This window comes from Poecilia latipinna, unplaced genomic scaffold (assembly GCF_001443285.1).
Source record: "Poecilia latipinna isolate Pla-1442-1.1 unplaced genomic scaffold, P_latipinna-1.0 Scaffold252, whole genome shotgun sequence".
NCBI classification, from domain to species: domain Eukaryota; kingdom Metazoa; phylum Chordata; class Actinopteri; order Cyprinodontiformes; family Poeciliidae; genus Poecilia; species Poecilia latipinna.
Genome location: NW_015112868.1, coordinates 853,740 through 872,426, shown reverse-complemented (window position 1 = coordinate 872,426; position 18,687 = coordinate 853,740). Strand labels below are relative to the sequence as shown.

Genomic DNA, 18,687 nt, shown 5'->3' with positions numbered 1-18,687 from the left:
GGGGGGGGGGGCCAGGCGAGGGGAGGGGGGGGGGGTGGAAAATGAGAAATGAATTAATATCAAAACCACAGGAAATCATGTCATTGTGTTAACACGCCGAAATCAAGCTAAAGTGATCCACCAATTTTAGCATTCCATTTCAGCTCTCCAACAGATTTGATGTGACAGTTTTAGCGCTTGCAGACTGCAGTGCAGATGTGCCGCTAATTCAGAAACAGACACACCTCTTTCAGTAAACGGGTCCTTATAGAAATATCATCCTGTAAAACCATTTTTTATAGGTTTGTCTTACATTGCAGGAGAGGATCATTGCAGGGGTTGCGGGGTTACCAGAGTGGTTAAGGTTTGGTCACATAAACTCTTGCTCCTCAAATGAAATAAAACAGATCCTCTTTTTTTTTTTTTCATATATATAAATTCCAGCTGGACAGTGCAGGTCCTGTTTTTCTTCTTTTTGCATTTTTCCCCCCCTCTCTCTTTTGCTTTAAAGTATCGATTGCAGTGCTGAACAAGCAGAGGAGTGTTTTTTATTGTAAATCAATACTGATCGATCCGCAGCCTGGGTGTTGAATATGGATCAATATCACACCAGGCTGTGGAGGAGATCTGATTTCAATTGGCGAGAGAAGCCCGCAGCAGGTTTCCATCAAGCGGTAATTCAAGACATGGGAACATAAGTCAGATGGATTGATATAGACTAGCCAGGACCTTTCTTGCCACTGAACCAGCACAAGGAAATTTCTGTCATATATCATTAACGCACTTGGGGCTGGCTGTAAAAAAAAATAAAAAAAAATAAAAATGGGGGGGACGGGGATTGAGGAGGTGGGGGCAGTCGGGTACCTTGCTGACCCTCAATAAGGAGCTTTGGTCACACATTGAATAAACACGCCATTATTAGTGGGGTTTTCATTAAGGAAGTGCTGAATGGAATGAGGAAAAAAGCTCAACTATTGCAGTTTGGTCATGTTCTGGAACTGATTATGCAGAGGTCAACTTGAGATTCATACTGTAAGCTGTTATTAATTTACTGAACAAATGTCCTGGAGAACAAAAAAAAAAAAAAAACTGGCGAATGCTGAAATATTTCTTCTACACTTAACATATGGTCTGATCTTTATTAAAGCTGCACGTTTGTTTAATTTTAACAGAGCAACAAGATATGTTACATGATTTAACTGCGCACATGTGGCGGTTAAGTGCATTGAGCATGTAGAAAAAAAAAAAAAGAAAGAAAAGAAAAAAAAAGCTGGTCACCTGGTTCATTCATCACTTGTTTGTGATGCTTGAAGAGAGGGGCCGCCGTTCCAAACGACAGCATTGTAAAACAATAAAAACAGAGCTATAGTTAGAAATAACTTGTCACTTTTAATAAATGACACTGGTTCAGGGCTCCTTCTCTGGGGCCTTCTCCTCCGATACATCCCAGGCACCCCTGGGGGCCAACGGAGCAGCCAGCAGACCAGCTCGTTTCCCCAAAGGTAACTGATGACCCTATCCCCGAATCCTCCCCCACCACACCCCCACCACACCATCGCCACCCCCCATTTTTTGTCCTGTGACCTCACACCAGCAGGAGCAGGACCATGTCCGATGAAATCTTCAGGACTGCTTCCCATCCTAATCTCGTCCGTGTCACGCGACAAATTGCTACGTTCAGAAAATGGAAATAGATTGAGGTGAAGACGGAGGGAGGGGATAGCAGAGGTGGGAAATACAGGGAGGAAAAAAAAAAGAAAAGAGGGTGGAAAGGAAGGGCAAAGGAGGGGAAGAGTGTGCATCGACAACCAGTCCCCTAAGAAAAATACTGGGGGAACGAACGGCTCGGGAGATCCCGACATGGAATCACATCTCAGCGAACATATTGATCTGATTTACAAAACCTTCGCTTCTAATGCGAAACAAATGGCGTGGGCGTGAACTGGTACTTAACCATAAAACCCCAGCATTACTCCGTCTCCCGATGAAATACCACATATATCCCTCGCCGGGGCCTAATGTGCTGTTTTACAGCCAGATATGACTGAGGTTGACCCAACAGTTTGTTTGACAATTAGGGGAAACCTAATAAGGGTTGAATGAGAAGTGAGAATACGCCAAGAGAAAGAAAACGGACACTCTCTGCAAAAGGAAAAACATAGGTTTGAGTGAACTAAACTGGTTCACAGAATCAGAAGCGATTTGACAAAAAAAAAACAAAAAAAAAAACACCTTTGAAACCGCAATAAAGCTGAATTAGAAAGGAGTGCTGCTAAGTACTTGTTTTGTTTATCTCATTAGAGCTTTCATCAGGGATTGGCAATATGGGCTGAAATATCATCAAAATAATCACGGCATTATTATTATTATTGCGGTAAAAAGAATGCGGAATCCTATTTTTCACTTCATCTGTCTTTTTGACATTACACTTGTCACTGCATGCAAAGTTCCACAAACACAAATATTGATCTAGCAATAAAACTTACCCTTCCTCAAATGAGCTACACTATTTACATGAACTAGTGCCGAATATTGATACTTATTGTCGCTCCGATGGATTATGCAGTGGAAGGATTTGAAAGAGATTTCCAGATGGGGTTCCCTCACATTGTTAGGGCGGCACACCGAAATCCAAAAGCTATTACAGAATTTCAGGAGTTTCATTACGGCACAAAAGAAGATTGTTGCCTCCTCCACAAAGCCCGTACCTACGTACCAAATATCAGGTGATATGTGTTACAACTTCCTTTTTTTTCTATCCCTGCAAATTGTAGCTCATTACTTTAAAATACAGCAAGCCTCCTACATGTTGGCGTTAAAATAACTGGTCACTGGTAAAAAAAAAAAAAAAGAAAAAAAAAAAGTCATAACTCCGACCATACTCTCAGTTTGTAGGGTTTACAAACAATAGCTAATGTTAAATTTTTGTTCAGTGTTAGCATAGTTGTAGCCCAATATTTTTAACACGCTTTTAATACATTTTATTTTTTATATATATGCCAGTAAACAATTCCTGTTTTTATAGATTGATTTCTTTTACTCATGGATTTTTTTTGGGGGGGTGAGGGAGCGAGATTTAAAATGCACAAACAGCACAGAAATAAAAATGAAAACTTTTACCAACATATATAAAACATAACACAAAATAACAAATAATCTCTCTAAAGCCTTTTCTCATTCCTCTTCAGGATATATGTGTGTGTGCGTGTGTGCGTGTGTGTGCATGTGTGTGTGTGTGTGTGCATGTCTCTCTATGTGTGTACACAAGGTCCAGTGTTGCTTTTGGCCCAGCATTCATCTCATCACCCCAGCTCTGGCCTTGTTTCTGTCAGCATTGAACCAGGGGAGTAAAAGAGTGGAGGAGAAGGAAAGGAAGAGAAGGAAAGAGGGGAAGAGAAACGGGGGTTGAAGGAGGAGGGGTTGTCTCCATGGACAGATGGACTGCTCTTTCTCAACACATGTGGAACCATGTTTCGTCTTTCACTGCCGTCAAGCTGGAGCCGAATCCGTCGCTCTGTTGGCCCGCGCCAATCTTTCGTATTGCACACCTCTCTCTTTAGCACAGCACACACACACGCTCACACACACGCACACACACACGCACACACACACAGAGCACACAAACATCTCCGTCTTTCTCTCTGCACACATGTTAAAGTCATCACCCCTGCTCAGCGCTAGTAAAACACAACACCCCCGGCTTCTCTGCTGTTGTCAAGTCTTGCCATTAGCTGATGCCACTGGGGAATGCTACCCCAGTGAGGTGGGCGTCCCGCGGGAGCATCAGGCACCACGTTACATTCAGCCGCCACTCATGTGAACCCAAACATGTGAGCATAATTTGGAAAATATCATTTATACTGTGCGTCGTCGTACGTGTCTTGACATTTACAAACTGCGATAAAAACCGACACGAGGGGAGGAGGGAATAGGGGGAACAGGGCGAGAATAATTTGAGGTAATGTTTTGCTTAGTGAACAAGTATTACCCAATCCTGGATGGTTGGGAGCGCTGGGAAGGAAGGTTTCTGGCTCCTTTAGGGGCTGCGCAGAGGGTCTGGGTTTCATTTTTCGGCAAGTGCAAGCCAAAGGAGAGCTGCCAAAGTACAGCTTTCGCTCTCAACACTTCCTGCTCTTCCTGCTCTGGACCCGGGCAGGAGACAGGCTTCACTCAAACACCACGCCGGCTTAAAGCAGGGGTGGCCGGCTTGTGCTCCCATTTCTCAACCCACATCTGTCTCAGGAATGATGCCAAACACGTCCATAAATACAACGTCGACTTGAATGTGTTGTTAAGTCGCAAGTAATTAGGTGTTCGCAGGTGTTTGCATGCGTGCAGAAATATAATAAGAGGGCACTTCCTATACATGTTAACAGCTTTAATGGCTAAACCATAAAGGAAGCACTGCAACTCAAGTGCTGCAACTTAAAGGTGCAATGCAAAATAAAAATAAAAAAAGTAATAAGAATAAAATAAAGACCCTCAGCATCATTTTCATTAAGGATGCTTGGAGTACCATGGCAGATTAACACTACCTACTGACTGCCATCTTAATTGCCCCCGTGCAGATGCAGTGAAAACATGTCATTTAGGTACTTCATAAACACACTTCTTTTTTGCAGGTTATCAAGGCAGCTGCACAGTGAAAACACCCTCCGTTTTTTGGGGGGTTTTTTTCCCTCCCTCAATGCTGATGTGCAATTAAAATGGTTTTAGAAATCCTCTTTGACAGTCCGGAGCTTAGCCAAAAATGTAAATGACATTAAAGGAGACAATGAATTTAATTTTGTTTAATGTCCCCTTTCGCTGATTCTCATTTACATCGCATTTCCACATAAAGGGCTGACCTTATAAATACTGGCATTTGTTCAGCTTTCGGAGGTAATCACGGCTCTGCAAAAACCAGATGGGAGCGCACAAATTTCCACGATTTGTTTCTTAGGAGGCCGCTCGCGAGACGTTCTGAGCCTTGCGGTCCCCCCTTTTGTTTCTGGTAAACAACTTGACAACAAGTCAAGTGCACTCTGGGAAATGACCTCGTAGGTGTTCCCACAAATGAACGATAACGCAAAGTCGTTTAGAAAATACAGGCTGCCTAATGAGGGACATAACAGAAAGCTAAGCAAAATTTACATTAGGCCAAAATTTAATTGCATTAACACACAAACAGGTGCAGCGAAGCCCTTTTATAAATGAGCTAAATGAATAAAAGCCTCCCACCACACAGCCATGTGTGCTGACCGGAAAAAAAAAAAAAAGAAGAGGCAAGGGGGGGAAAAAATAAGGGGAAAAAACAAGTCAATGTCATGAATTATTCAGTGGCTGGGCTGCACTCCAAAGGTCAGCGCTCTTTGACCTTTGTGACAGGAAGTGAAATGGAGTGCTGTGGCCGATGGAAAAAATGAAGCTGACATGTTTAGCTCTCTTCCAAAAACTGTTTGCGAATGGCAATGAAAATCGAGACAGGATGTCCGACCTCACGAACATACAATAAAACCAGAATTCACACACTGTCCGTCTGATTTCTGCCGTCAAAAAAAAAAAAAAAAAACAACAAAAATTCCCAATTTTCCCAGGCTAAAGGTGACCTTTGAACCCAGACAGTCAGAATGACTCATTTTCTCTCATCTTTCAACAACATGTGCCGCCTTATTACAAAATCCATGCGTAGAGACTGGCCAGTGTATCTAATCTTTCACACAAGAGAAGACAAAGTCAATATGCAGAAGAGTGAAGACAGATCCCAGACCAGAGGAGTCGTCGTAAATTAAGTTATGTTTGGGATATATGCTGCGCGCACTGTAAATGGGGGGGAGAAAAACATCTAATCAGATATTGGGTACCTCATCACTATAACTCTCAAGATTTAAATTACAGACTAAATAAACCTGCTCCCCCAGTTACTTTAAAGCACCATTAACTTATAAAAGTGACATCTGCAGCTCTGCCAGATTTATGCAAACTGGAAGGGGATGCGGCCATAGCAACATCACAACAATTAGTCTCTAGATGAATCTAATTCTCGCACCAACTGGCTATGAATTTTTTTTTTCCTTTTTTTTTTCCACTTTTTATGTCTGAAAAACACATTCATATTACTGACTGACAAGAAGTTATGGTAAATACAAAGTGAGGAGAGGCTGGGTTAAAGGTATAATATGTATTTATTTTTTTAAATGTGATTTTTAAATTGCATAAATCTGTCTGTCATATCATTGCTACAGTTTAAGGGCCTTTTAATTATCTGGTTGTATGGAGTATAGCGTACCGCAAGTAATCTTCTTGCCCTATCTGTTGCTGCACACTGCTGGTCAGCTGGCCAAATGAATGGCTGCGACCGTTTTTTTTTCTTTTTTTTTTTTTTTTTCCTCTTCTACAAGAAACACAAATTTGACTGGTGGGAACAAAAAACAAAATATTTCTAGTCTCCAAAAATAAGTAAAATACAACGTAGAAACTAAAAGAGCGCCACCTATCAACCTATTAGTGTAACACAATTTTAAAGGACAGGTTTCTGTTTTTTTCTAAGGAATTAACCTCTGTAATTAACCACATAATAGTAACTTCATAATGATATTACCAACAAGATTATAACATTAAGCACATTTAAATGCGTCAGACTCAAAATAACTACAAATAAATGCTATCGAAACATTACCATGACTGTAATAAACAACACAATCTCATTTTAGTAGTATGAATAATGTTCCAGTTTTAAATAAAAGCACTCAGATAACTGTTTTTTTTTTTTTTTTTTGTGGCGCTTGTACACACCGTGAGAACCTCATGCCGGCCCCATGCCTGATATGAAACCACAAGAATTAATCAAAAATAGGACTTTTCTTCATCCAAAACCAAATATGAATAATGCAAGGGCATCTAGTGTAATTGCTGAAATATTTAAAGCCCAAGTAGAGCTGAAACTTTGTGACAGCTGTTGGGCCAATATCTAACCAACATTTTTTTTTCTTTTTTTTTCTTTTTTTTTTAAGAGAATCCTTCCTCTTCAGAAATCTGAGTGAAAATCTGTATCAAAACTCCAAGAGAAAATAGGGTAAACAGATGTCTGGCTTGACCGCAGGAAAATAGGACACATTTGGAATGATAAGTTTCCCAAACTCCGTTGGATATGCCAGATCCATGGGAAAGCCAGTTAATGTCTTGCTAGATGCCAGCTAGCTGTGTGCGCTTTCCCCCCTCGTACCATCTGGGAAAATGTTACAGAGAGTGAAAGCCATCAATGATTCACTCCAAATCTGTTTCTTAAGGTTCAGCCATGCTACTGTTTCTCAACGAAATGTGGCAGTGCTCGCTGGGCTTTTTTTTTTTTTCTCTCTCTCTCTCTTTCTTTCTTCCTTTTTGTTTTCTTTTTTCTCTCATGCTGTAATTCTAGACAGATGAGACATGCTTGATTCAACAATCAAACCTCTCCTCTAGGTTTATGTCACTCAGCTATGTTCTACTCAATTGGAAATAATCAGTTTCTGCCAGCAGCGACCACAGCACAGGTGCCTCTAATGATGTGTATGGGAAAATGACAGATGTAACAGAAATGGCTGTAAAACATGGGGGCTTAAACTAAAAGCTTAACCATATGCACTGCAGGAAGAGTCAAGTAACTGCACTAAATAATCGTACAGTAAGTAAGCGCGCTCGGTGCTCGGGTCATGTCCGTAACTCTTGCTAAACTCTGCAAACTTTCACAGGCGCCCCTCTCTCCGCGAGCTTTCCCCCCCCCTCAGTCACTGGGAACCTGCGTGGGTCTGTTAGGGTGAGCTGACGGGCTCATAGTTACGACATGGAGACAATGGGAGGGTCTAATGAGGAACATATGCTTTTGTGTTTCAACAGAGCTGCTCATTGTGCAAGGAAAGGGATACTCTGCTCCTATTCAGAGTCGTCACAATGAAAATCCGAGCCCTCCCTGAGCCGGTTGAGCTTACAATATCCATCCGCTTCTCTCCTTTTTTTTTTTTTTACCACCCCTTTTTTTCCCACCCCTTCTTCTTGACTTTAATTCTACTTGCTTTCATTTTGCTTATTGTACTTAAGTTACACTCCTTTGTCCGATCAGAACGAGGGACAATGGTGTGCGAAACTTTAAACAGTAGCAACGACACAAAGCAAAGATGAAAGGGCCGGAAATCCGGCAAAAAGCTGATATTTATTATTTAGTCTAATCTTTTTATAACTCCACCTGACTAATAAATGCAGCTTTTCAGACTGGTGTACATCCACTGAGCCTGCCTTAAAGAATATATATGTACATTTGGCATAGGCCAAAAGAGAGATTTCAAAGTAAAATGTGCATATATGTAATTTTTGCTTTAAATCTGAAAACCCACCGTTATGCCTACTACTGCTCAAATAATACAAATTATTTTGAATTCTAGCTCTAGTAATGCTGTGCATAACCTCCATTAACTATAGTTTGGAACCATTTAAAAAAAAAATTTCTATGCAGTGTTTTTTCTTGTTAACAAGGGAAAACCACAGTAAGCTTATTTCAGCCAGCTGACCAGAAGTGTGCACCAATAATTGTAGGGATTACGCAGCACTGCGTTACTCATTGTAAAAATATGACAAAAAAAATGTTTGACAAAATTATCCATACCCCTGCCAGATCAGATGTCAGATTAGAATCTAACAAATGTTCCAGTTTTTATTTGAAATTTTTAAATAAACGTGAATAAAAAATTATTTTAAACCTGCCGCAGTCATTAGATATGAGTTTCTCAAAGTATAAAGTGACCCCTGCGAATTGTTTTGAAATCAGCATCTCCACGTGAAAGCCAATCGGATCAACACAAGAAGCACACGTCAGTGTACCGCGGCACCGACTAGGTGATCACCTCAACTCAACATCAGTAGGAAAAACTTATGGAGCGCACGCCAAGACAAGTGAAAGCTGAGATTGAAAATCTTGATTTTCCACCGAGTACTGATGCTTGAACGCATCCTAACTTAAACCATCAAGAACATGATATTTAAAAGTCGATATGAACTTGGTTTCTTTCCCTTAGTTTATTTTAACATTTTCTCTTGCTGCAAAAAATACTCATAGCGACAATATCTTTAAGTGAGATTTCGGAGGAACGCTGTTTGATGTTTGTAGGATTAGAACAAATGTTCGCACTACTCAAACTCAGAGCTACAGTCACATCACAAGAACTTTGAATTGTACATAGGTCTCCTAATTAATTTTTTTTTTCTCCCAAGCTGTATAAAAATATGACAGTCAACCAGAGCAGTAGTTTAAACAACATACAGAAAATGTGCATGCACGCCTGCAGAGAGCGTGTCTCTTGCTGCACTTGTGTCTCCATCCGAGTGTGTGTGTGTGTGTGTGTGTGTGTGTTGACATGCATTTGTGTCTGTGTGAGTTTGGGGTTCAGACAGCAGTAGCCCTGGTAATCCATCCAGGCTCCCAGGGCAGCCGGCTCCCTACTTCCTGATGCATGAGAAGCCGCTGGAGTGGAGTGGCAGCAACAACTGCTCAGCCCTATTTGATTACTAATAAGAGAGTTGTCCCCTCTGTCAGATACCAGGCATTCTCCGCTAAGCAAACAGTGATTCCGGCTAGTCAAACATTAGCATTGCTGCCTCCCTCACTACGTGGCGAGAGTTACATTGAGATCCAACGCTCAGGCTGCAACCCCCTGCATCACCTCTATATCCAACCACACGCACACACACATGCAAACACACACATATGTTGAACCTAAACAAACCCCTTGCTGACCAGGACCTATTGCCCTGGCATGGGAAAGAAATGTCAGTGCCTGTAGAGAGGAGCTTTTATTCTTCCTCTTTAGCGGCGAGGGTAATATAAACGTGCAAGGTGCAACTTCCCTTCAGGTGGAGCTCAAAACAGCAGCCATAAAGTGTTTATCCCCCCCCTGAAAACAAAACTTTAGTGGCGGCCCAGCGAGCAGCTCACCCGAGTGGAGGAAGTAGTCAATGAAAAGCAATTATTATTGACGGCGTCGCTGTCAAAAAATAAAGATACGACAGCGTGCCAGATAAGAGCGAGCTAATTAGACGTTGTTCCCGGCATGATCCTCTAGTGGCTCGACCACCTGTGATCCAACAGACCCTATCCAGGTGGTGACCGCCCCCTCGGTGGTGCACAGGCTACCTGGGAAAGAAGCCCCTCAGACTCTCACACAGACTCGCCTGCGGTTCCCACACTGTGGTGCTGGAAGATGCAAGTCAGCCCAAATGGGCCAGACTGGTGCACCAGGAGGGAGATCAAGCACTCCGTCACTCATCCGTTTAGTCGGTGTGACTCTCATTCATCCACTCATTGCCTCTTTGCAGACACACACACACACACACACACACACACACACACACACATACGCATGCAGAATGATGCACACACCCTTACCTGTCAATGATGACGGGGTCTGACGGGGTCTCGTTCCTGTTTCCACAGCTTTTCTTATCGCAGCATCGGCTGGAGACATAGAGAAAATGATTTTTATTTTTATTTATTTATTTATTTTTTTTTACCAACAAATAATTAGCTAAATATCAGAACATTTATTCGCTAAGTACATCAGAGTGGTAAGACATTGCCTTGAGATTTCCTTCACTCAATCTACCCAATCCCATTGATGCTGATGGCTGATAAAAATGGTGAAAACAACATGTTGTGTTGTTTGGCTTAGCGATGGAAGGGAGGGGAGTGGGGACTGGGCCAGGAGGCAGGGGAGTCACTTTTCACAGCTTCAGCTTTTGTTTACCTCTAATTGCCAAGCTGCTATTTCTGAGGGAGATGCAAGGTGCCACCCTCAACCAATATTTCTGCGGGGCATTTATCAATTATGGCCCTCAAAAGCACTAATCTATCTTCCAGCACATTATTCCAGCCCTTTCCTCACTGTAAAACAAAAAACAAAAAAAACAAAAAGAAAGAAAACCTATAGCTATAGCTGCTGCCTATCACCGCTTTGGTTCAGGAACAGGAAGTGGATAAGAAAAAAAAAAAACAACAACAAACAAATGCATCGTCTCGGCTTCCGTTTGAGATGAAAACGTAGCAGCGTATGTGAATGGGATTGATTTATGCCATATGCTGCAAGGAGAAAAACAAAGCTTCTGTCAGTCAACCACACACTATCTGGGTGTCCCTTATTTACAAGAGGCAATATTAAAGGTGAGCTTTATAGCTGAGATGTATTAAAGGAAAGAAAAAAATGTAATTCAAAACAAGCTGGGGAAAAAAAAAAAAAGATAGAATTAGGTAATATATCAAAACACCATTCTTATATATGTCGTAATAGGTTCTAGTACTTAGTTTATGCAGCAGCAAAATGCACTTCCTCTTGATAAAAAAAAAAAAAATTACCCCTTCAGCACGAGCATATTCAGTGTGTCACAAATAAGTGATGGATGCATGTATAAATTGAGCGTGAGTGATGAGTTTATGCATGAAAAAGGACAAATCATTCTCAGCTCTCATGCTGCTCCTGCTCCCCAACCAGCACAACTTGAACAATGCACCGGGTGCAACAAAGGAGAGGTTAACCGACAGTATCCAAATTCAGTGTTCACAGAGCTCACGCTGAGCCTTAACAATAACAACAAAAGGAGTTTTTTCCTTTTAGTATCAGTGACACCGATGAATAGGCGGGTGCAACGTGAGCTGTTGAGATTTACGTGGTTTAAATGACACTAAAAGGCTCGCTGATCAGTGTTGACAGGTGGGATCAAGCGAGAAATGACTCTGTACTAAAATGAAAAAAAAAAGAGAGAGAGATGGAGAATGCGCTGCATGCTGCATTTATGCATAACAGAACATTAACAGTGGCATGCAGCTCCTAAAGAAATCACATTAAATAAAAAAAAGAAAGAAAGAAATTGGATCTTGTGTGGTTATGTCAATTTCCATTCAATAAAAAAAGACAGTCAGTTCATTTTCACTGTCATATTTGTATCAAAGTCTAATCACATCATATCAAAGTTGGAAATGACAGCAGCTTTCTCTTCCTCTCTAGCTCTCTCGCTCTGGCTCACAGTGTGCGTATGTGTGTGTGTGTGAGTGCGTGTGTGTGAGTGTGTGTGTGGCTGCTGAAGGACCACAGAACAATTTAGGCTGCTGCATCACATCAAAAGTGTCAAAACTTATTGGAGGGAAAGAGAATAATGATTTTGCCTGGTTCTGCAACATGGACAGCGCATCAGTGTAAAATAAAAATAATAATAATAAAAAAAATATATACACATTGCTTACCTGCACATGATTTCATGAGTGAGAAGAACTCTGCACATTTCTGGATTCTTGTCCTGACCCTCATAAACTATGGCCTTTTTAAACCAAAATGACACAGAAATAAATTGTATTAATTTATTTTGCAACATAAATAAATAGTTGTGTTTTTTTTATTACTGATTTTACTTCTCTTCTTCTAAACACACACACAGTGTAAAGACAGTTCGAAATATTAAATTGAATGGGAAATGCGGTTGCCATGTGCAAATTATTTCTAAAAACAAACAAACATCTATTTAAATCATAATCAACAATTCCAAAATATAATAAAAATAGCAGAAACAAATCTTTTAAATCCAGCAATAGTATTTTTTATCAAAAATGAAAATAGCACACAATTTTTTTTTTTTGTTAATTATAGAAATAGCCTAATAATAAACTGTATTATTTTTATTTATTATTATTATTATTAATCTCGGTAATATCCTGTGGCTCGCACAGACACACAGAAGAGATTTTTCACGAGGAGAGATCCAATAGAAGTGTCATCAATATGCTTATAATCTGGGGATATTTGGGGGAAAGTGTTAATGGGCAATCTGTTGTTTATTTTGAGCCGCTAACAATGATCTTTCTGTGGATAAAAAGCGGTGTCTGGCGGTACGGTTGAGTAATTTTTGAGCATTGGCTGAAACAGATGGCGTGGAGCTATCAGTTCTGCCGCTCTTCTCTCCCTCCCTCCATCCCCTCCCTCCCTCTCCTCTCCTTCCTTCTTCTATTTCTAAGGATAGACTTCTTTCTCTTTTTTTTTTTACTCCCTCGTACAAGGCTGAGACACACCGTGCAAATGTGAGTGAAATAAACAAATGAATAAATGTCGACGTTCATAAATAAAAAGGGATATAGCAAATAATAATAATAAGGGTGATAATTTTATTGCTGATTTTCGCTGTGTTGCCATTAATAAATTCAATCATCGTCTGGCACGCTTCAGGCCAACAGCATAAAACGAGTTTGGGGAAAGGAAAAAAAAAAGGAGTGACACATCTGAACCAGGTCGCATCATTCACATTATAAAAGACAACTTGTTTGACCTGCAGGTTTTATTATGTCCCCTCCACCCTCCTCCCTCGTTCCTTTTTGTAGTATTTTACCCGCTTGTAACTGGCGATTATCTATATTGGTTTGATTTATGTCGCTATTTGCAACTGCAGTAACAGAAATCCATAAATTGCTTGTTCTGCGTCATTGACTCGGATCATTCGCGCAGGAATGTTGTCCAAGCTTCACGGCTCTATCTAAACCCCCCCCCCCCCCTAGCCTCCCCTCCACACCCCCTGTTTTAATAACAAAACAAGGGAGGGGGGTGGAGGGAAGGCTAAAAATTATGCATGTGTGCGCGGCCTTTTTAATATTTCATTTAATTTAATCTATCTATTTTTTCATTGTAATCGGGTTTGCTTTGGATTAAAAAAATCCACACCGTGCGTTTAGGCTTTAAGCTCCTTTTGAAAAAAACTAAAATTAAAATAATAATATATATTTAAAAAAAAAAAAATCTGTGTATTTATGTAAAACACTATTCCAAAACTGGTTTAGAGCGTCACCTCTGACTCTTTGCGAGAGAAAAGTCAAATCAGATCTTATGGAGCAGAGGTGATGCGTAAATTTTTAATGCTTGGACAAAGTGAACTTACAAAGAAGCCAAAAGAAAGAAAGAAAGAAAGAAAGGAAACTGCAGGGTGACATTGACTTTTAGGAGTATGGCAATAATGTAGGGTCAAACGTAAACAGTCAAAAATAGAGGCTGTCTCTTCTGATTACGCACGTAATTTGATTTTATTTTGTACCATAAGTTCTGTTATGTCACCCCCTCTGGCTTTAGGGGGTGACGATTTGCACGGCACTTTGGGGTTTTGCGCCGTGCGTTAAAGAAACTTAAAGTGTGACAAACAGCTTACCTGCTTCGTCATGGAATCGATTAATCGTATGTAAAGATCCTGTTCTGTTCTGACGCCTGTGGGTTGGGGGTGGTGGAGGGTGGAGAGAAGAAGAGGAGCACTTTAGAAATGTTTTATGAATTTTAGCTTGCAAATAAAGCAACGTTCAATAAAAATAAAATGTATGTCAAAATAAAGTATTATTATTAATATTATTATTATTATTATTATTATTATTATTATTATTAGTTTTACTCACCGTTGCTGTACAATAACTGTAGTTTGTAATGTATTCCATTGTTAGTTTTTTCACTGGTTGGTTCCTGCAGAAGACAACAGTTTGTGAAAATTAGCATCAGTGAAACAGCTTTCCAGAACTAACAGACGTGTTTGTTTTTTTAATCAAATAGAAAAATCTAAATGCATGCATATTTTAAATTCTATAAGAAGGAAGATCTGCTTTAGTGGTTAAAATGACTCTCTGTCATAAGCGAATTGAGTTTTAAATAAAAAAAGAAAGAAAAAGAAATCAATAGTACACGTGACTTCCCCCCTTCTATAATTTCAGAGAACATAATTTGGAAACATGTGCATGTTATTTGCAGATTCATTTATTTCTAAAATAATAATAATAATAAAATTATTATTATTTATTTTTTTTATTTATTAAAACGTCTTACTTTTTCTTTCTCCACAAAGTCCACAAAAGCTGTTCTTTCGATCTCCACGGGCTGACCCTGTCTGTCATACAGCGCCAGGACGAAATGGAAAAAATTGGATTTTCTGAGGTTGGAAGGGGGCTGCTTTTCATAATGTGCCCGTGCCAAGCCGACACCGCTGCGGGGAGAGAACAAGAGACCATCTCGGTTAAAGCACCGGACACCGGGGATATGCCACTAGATGATGGAGAAGCTGGCGGAGGGGGAGAAACATTGAGGATGCAGAAGCACGCTTGAGCACAAACCGGGGGAGATTTCTTGATTTGTCACAATAATGGCTAATCTGATGTAATGAAAGAAGCGAAAAGCCGAAGGGGGGGCATTTTATTGGGAGACCGTAATTGATACAGAGTATTCAGGGGATTGAGGGGTCGATATGATGAGGAGCTGAATGCGTGCGAGGGAAAAAAAAAAAAAAAAAATCAGATGCATTTTTTGGCATGCGTACCTTTGGGCGGCTGTGTTTGCATCCACCACCCCAGCTGTGTGCATCCAGGAGCGGACCGAGTTCAGTCCACCCAGCGGTTCCTCCTTCATCGTCGTCCCACCCCGCGGTATAGTTTCCTGAATCCCAAACATTTAGGACAATTTGCGTGAAAAGAAGAAGAAGAGGAAGAAGAAGAAGGAAAAAAAAAGAGAGAAGAGCCTCCTGTGAAATTAGGGGAAATAAACGTCCAAGCGTGTTATCCTTCAGGGTTTTATCTTCGCGGGATAAGACTTGCGAGGGAAAAAACCCGGTCCACAGGTCTTGCCTCCCTCTTCAGTCCGTCCGATGTGAGCAATTCTCAAAGTGCTGTACTTAGTTAGAGCGGTATCCACAAACTGCAAAAGTGAATTGTTCAATAGACGAGTTTTGTTTTTTTTTTGTCTTGCTATTGTTCCTCTGTTTCTTTTTTTTTCTCTCTTGTCTTTTTGTGCTATTCAGAGAAAAATCGATGGCAGTTGTTTGTGTTTGTGGGTGATGCTGCTGCTCTCAAAGTGCCCACATCCCTGAAGCGCCCGCATCCAAAACCTTCAGGACTTCTCGTTGAATTAAAAAAAAAAAAAAAGCAAGCCCCACTCCTGGAAAAAGGTGCTGCTGCTGCTGCTGCTGCTGCTGCTGCTGCTGCTGGTGGTGCTGCTGCTGCTGCCGCTGCTTCTCCGCAAGACAAACACACGAAGGCAAAGGCTGATCACCAGTGGAGGTGTTCCTCGTACACAGGAGAGGTGGATAAGGGGGCCCCTTTCGCGTCGTGCAGGATGGATGGGAACATGCAAAACTAAGCCCTCTTTCCCCGAGGACTGAAATCTTTCCCGGGAGCCAAAACTCTAAACCCACGGGAGAGGCGCTGTCAGAACGTGACGCTGAAGGGGGCGGGGTTTTGACCATATACGGAGCGCTGACGGTTCCTGTCAGGCAGCGGCGCTCCACTCCGCGGGTGCAGCCCATTTAGTGCAGCAGCATGAGAACACTCACTCGCTCCACTTTTTTTCCTTCTTGCTTAGGCCCCTATATGTGGTGAGTTTGACTTTTTTAATGATATGGACAATTCGAGCGGGGTGTAACCATCAAACATAATAAGGAGAGAGAGAGAGAGAAAAAAATAGTGGTAATATTAATAGTAATAATAATAATAATAATAATAATAATAATAATAATAAAAGAATGCTTGTTAATAACTCCGACTTCAGAATTCATGTTTCTTTTTTTTCTTTAAATGGCCTAATGATCGCAAGTTTTCTTTAGTTTCTGTTGATTAAAAGTGGTGAATTTTGTTGTATTCCTTCGATTAATTTTTGTTTGATTATTTTTATTGTGATATAGATATATATTTTATAGATATATATATATATATATATATATATATATATATATATATATATATATATATATATATATATATATATTACCTTGTTGAAGTTTTATAATAATTTTGTTCTGGAAACGTCAAAAATAATATTTCAATACGAGCACATTACGTTTATACTTGTACTAAAATTTTCACTTTTTTTTCCACATTTGTACAAATGTTTTAAAGTTTATAAAGCACAATTAATATATATGACACGGATAATTCAGCTTTCATTTAAAAATAATCACTCGTCATTATAAATGTTTTATATTGGATTCATTTTCCATTGAGAAATTGCAACACTATCAAGTTTGTTTGTTTTTTATTTCATAAAGAAAAAGAGTTTCTCAATTTCTCTGCGCTTTAATGGACGAGCCAAGGAAATGAAATAGCTACACTAATTACAATAATTCTCGCATTGCCGTAAATCAGTGAAATTTTGATCCCAGTTATTGAAGGTGAATACTTATTTATTTACTTGTCACTTTTTGGTCACGGAGAGACACAACTTCGAGGAGACCCCCACACGCCGCGTGGCTTCTCTGCCCTCCCTCTTATTTCATGCACGTCCCGTAAAATCAGTAATAATCAGAAACATTTTAATCATTTTTAAAGAGGCCAACTGCCTTACATGTCCGACTCTGTCCGAGAGGGACAAGCAAGCAATTCGGTTCATTAGTGGTGAAAAGGGGGTGGGGGGTGTGAGCGCGGGTGAAGGGGAGGGTGCGAGGAAGAGAGATGTGTGCTATATCCTGAGCAATCTATCTAGCTGGTGCTGAGGGTTAATAGCTGCTGCCAAAGATAAGTGAATTATAAGCTGTTGCTTTCACCTCTGCAAAATCTATTGCCAAATTGCTCAGTCACAAAATAAAGATTTGCTTTTGCTTAAACTTTTTTTTTTCAAATTTATAATTGATCCCACTTTCAGTTTGCACACACAAAAAAAATAATAATAAAGAAAAATGTCTGACGCCTTTTTAATCGTATTTTTCCTCTTAAAGGAGACGCATGTTGCAAATGTTTTGTCTGTTGTTTGTGCAAATTGCATTTCTTTTTCATTCTTTCTTTCCTTCTTTCTTTCTACCTTTTTTTTTTTTTTTGAACAGTTTCAAGTCGCTTATTAGAACTTAACCCCTGATTACACGCACCGAGGCGATTTAAATCTGATTATCAAATTAGGGAGACTTTTGAGACAAATCCTCTTAGATCTGATACTGTTGACTGGAGAGGGAAAATGGATCTCCACACCCGTCACGTAGGTAACGATGCTGTCCTGAAAGGGAGTTTTAAACCGTATTTGACAACAAATGCAGCTGTCCCCCCGCTATTTCAGAAGATATTAAAGGCGGGTGGTGGGGGGGAAATGAATGCAAATCTGTGTGCAGGAGCCATCTGGACGCGGAGAGAGGGAGTCAGCTGCTGCTGCTTGCTGCTCGCTGCTGCTGCTGCATGCGCGGAGTCTGAATCCGTCTCAGCTCATTCTGTGGGATCATCTGCGTGGTGGGCTTTACACCGTGGAAAATGCGCTCTCCTTCATTAGGTGAAATGGTACAGCATCAGAAATAATAATAATAATAATAATAATAATAATAATATAAGATGGAATAAAAAGAAAGAAACGCTGATCCCATCCCCTGTTTGGTTTAATACTTACATGCATGAAAACTTGCATGAATTCAAGGGGATCCTCCTCATTATTTGGAGAAAGAAAAGAAAAAGGAAAAAAAAAGGCTTTCCTCAGCAGCACGCTGGAGGTAAGTGGTGGGTGACAAGTGCAAACTATATTTGATCTCCTGCATCTTTGGCCCGCGTTGGAGCCATGGCTGCGCTCAGTCTTAAATGACCGGCTGATCTTCACTCTTCTATTCAGTGACCACAATGAACGAGCCCCCAAAGAGTTGAGCCTGAAGACTGAAACCAAACCCAACTCCTCCAATAATAATAATAATAATAATAATAATAATAATAATAATACCAATGATAACAAAAAAAAAAAAAGA

The 18,687-nt window shown here is 40.3% G+C and overlaps 1 protein-coding gene across 6 annotated transcripts in view; it reads right to left on the bottom strand.

The window, feature by feature from the left end:
- The window catches only part of LOC106947699 (transcription factor COE3), a 95,975-nt gene extending 80,541 nt beyond the window's left edge, over positions 1-15,434 (bottom strand). For all 6 annotated transcript variants that reach the window (XM_015032882.1, XM_015032879.1, XM_015032880.1 and 3 more), the window contains exons 1-6: positions 15,304-15,434; positions 14,817-14,973; positions 14,396-14,459; positions 14,158-14,213; positions 12,218-12,291; positions 10,370-10,438 (exon numbers count right to left, since the gene is read on the bottom strand). In XM_015032882.1, coding sequence (XP_014888368.1) covers positions 10,370-10,438; positions 12,218-12,291; positions 14,158-14,213; positions 14,396-14,459; positions 14,817-14,973; positions 15,304-15,434 — 551 coding nt within the window. The remainder of the gene's footprint in view (positions 1-10,369; positions 10,439-12,217; positions 12,292-14,157; positions 14,214-14,395; positions 14,460-14,816; positions 14,974-15,303) is intronic.
- Between the last annotated feature and the right edge of the window lie 3,253 nt (positions 15,435-18,687).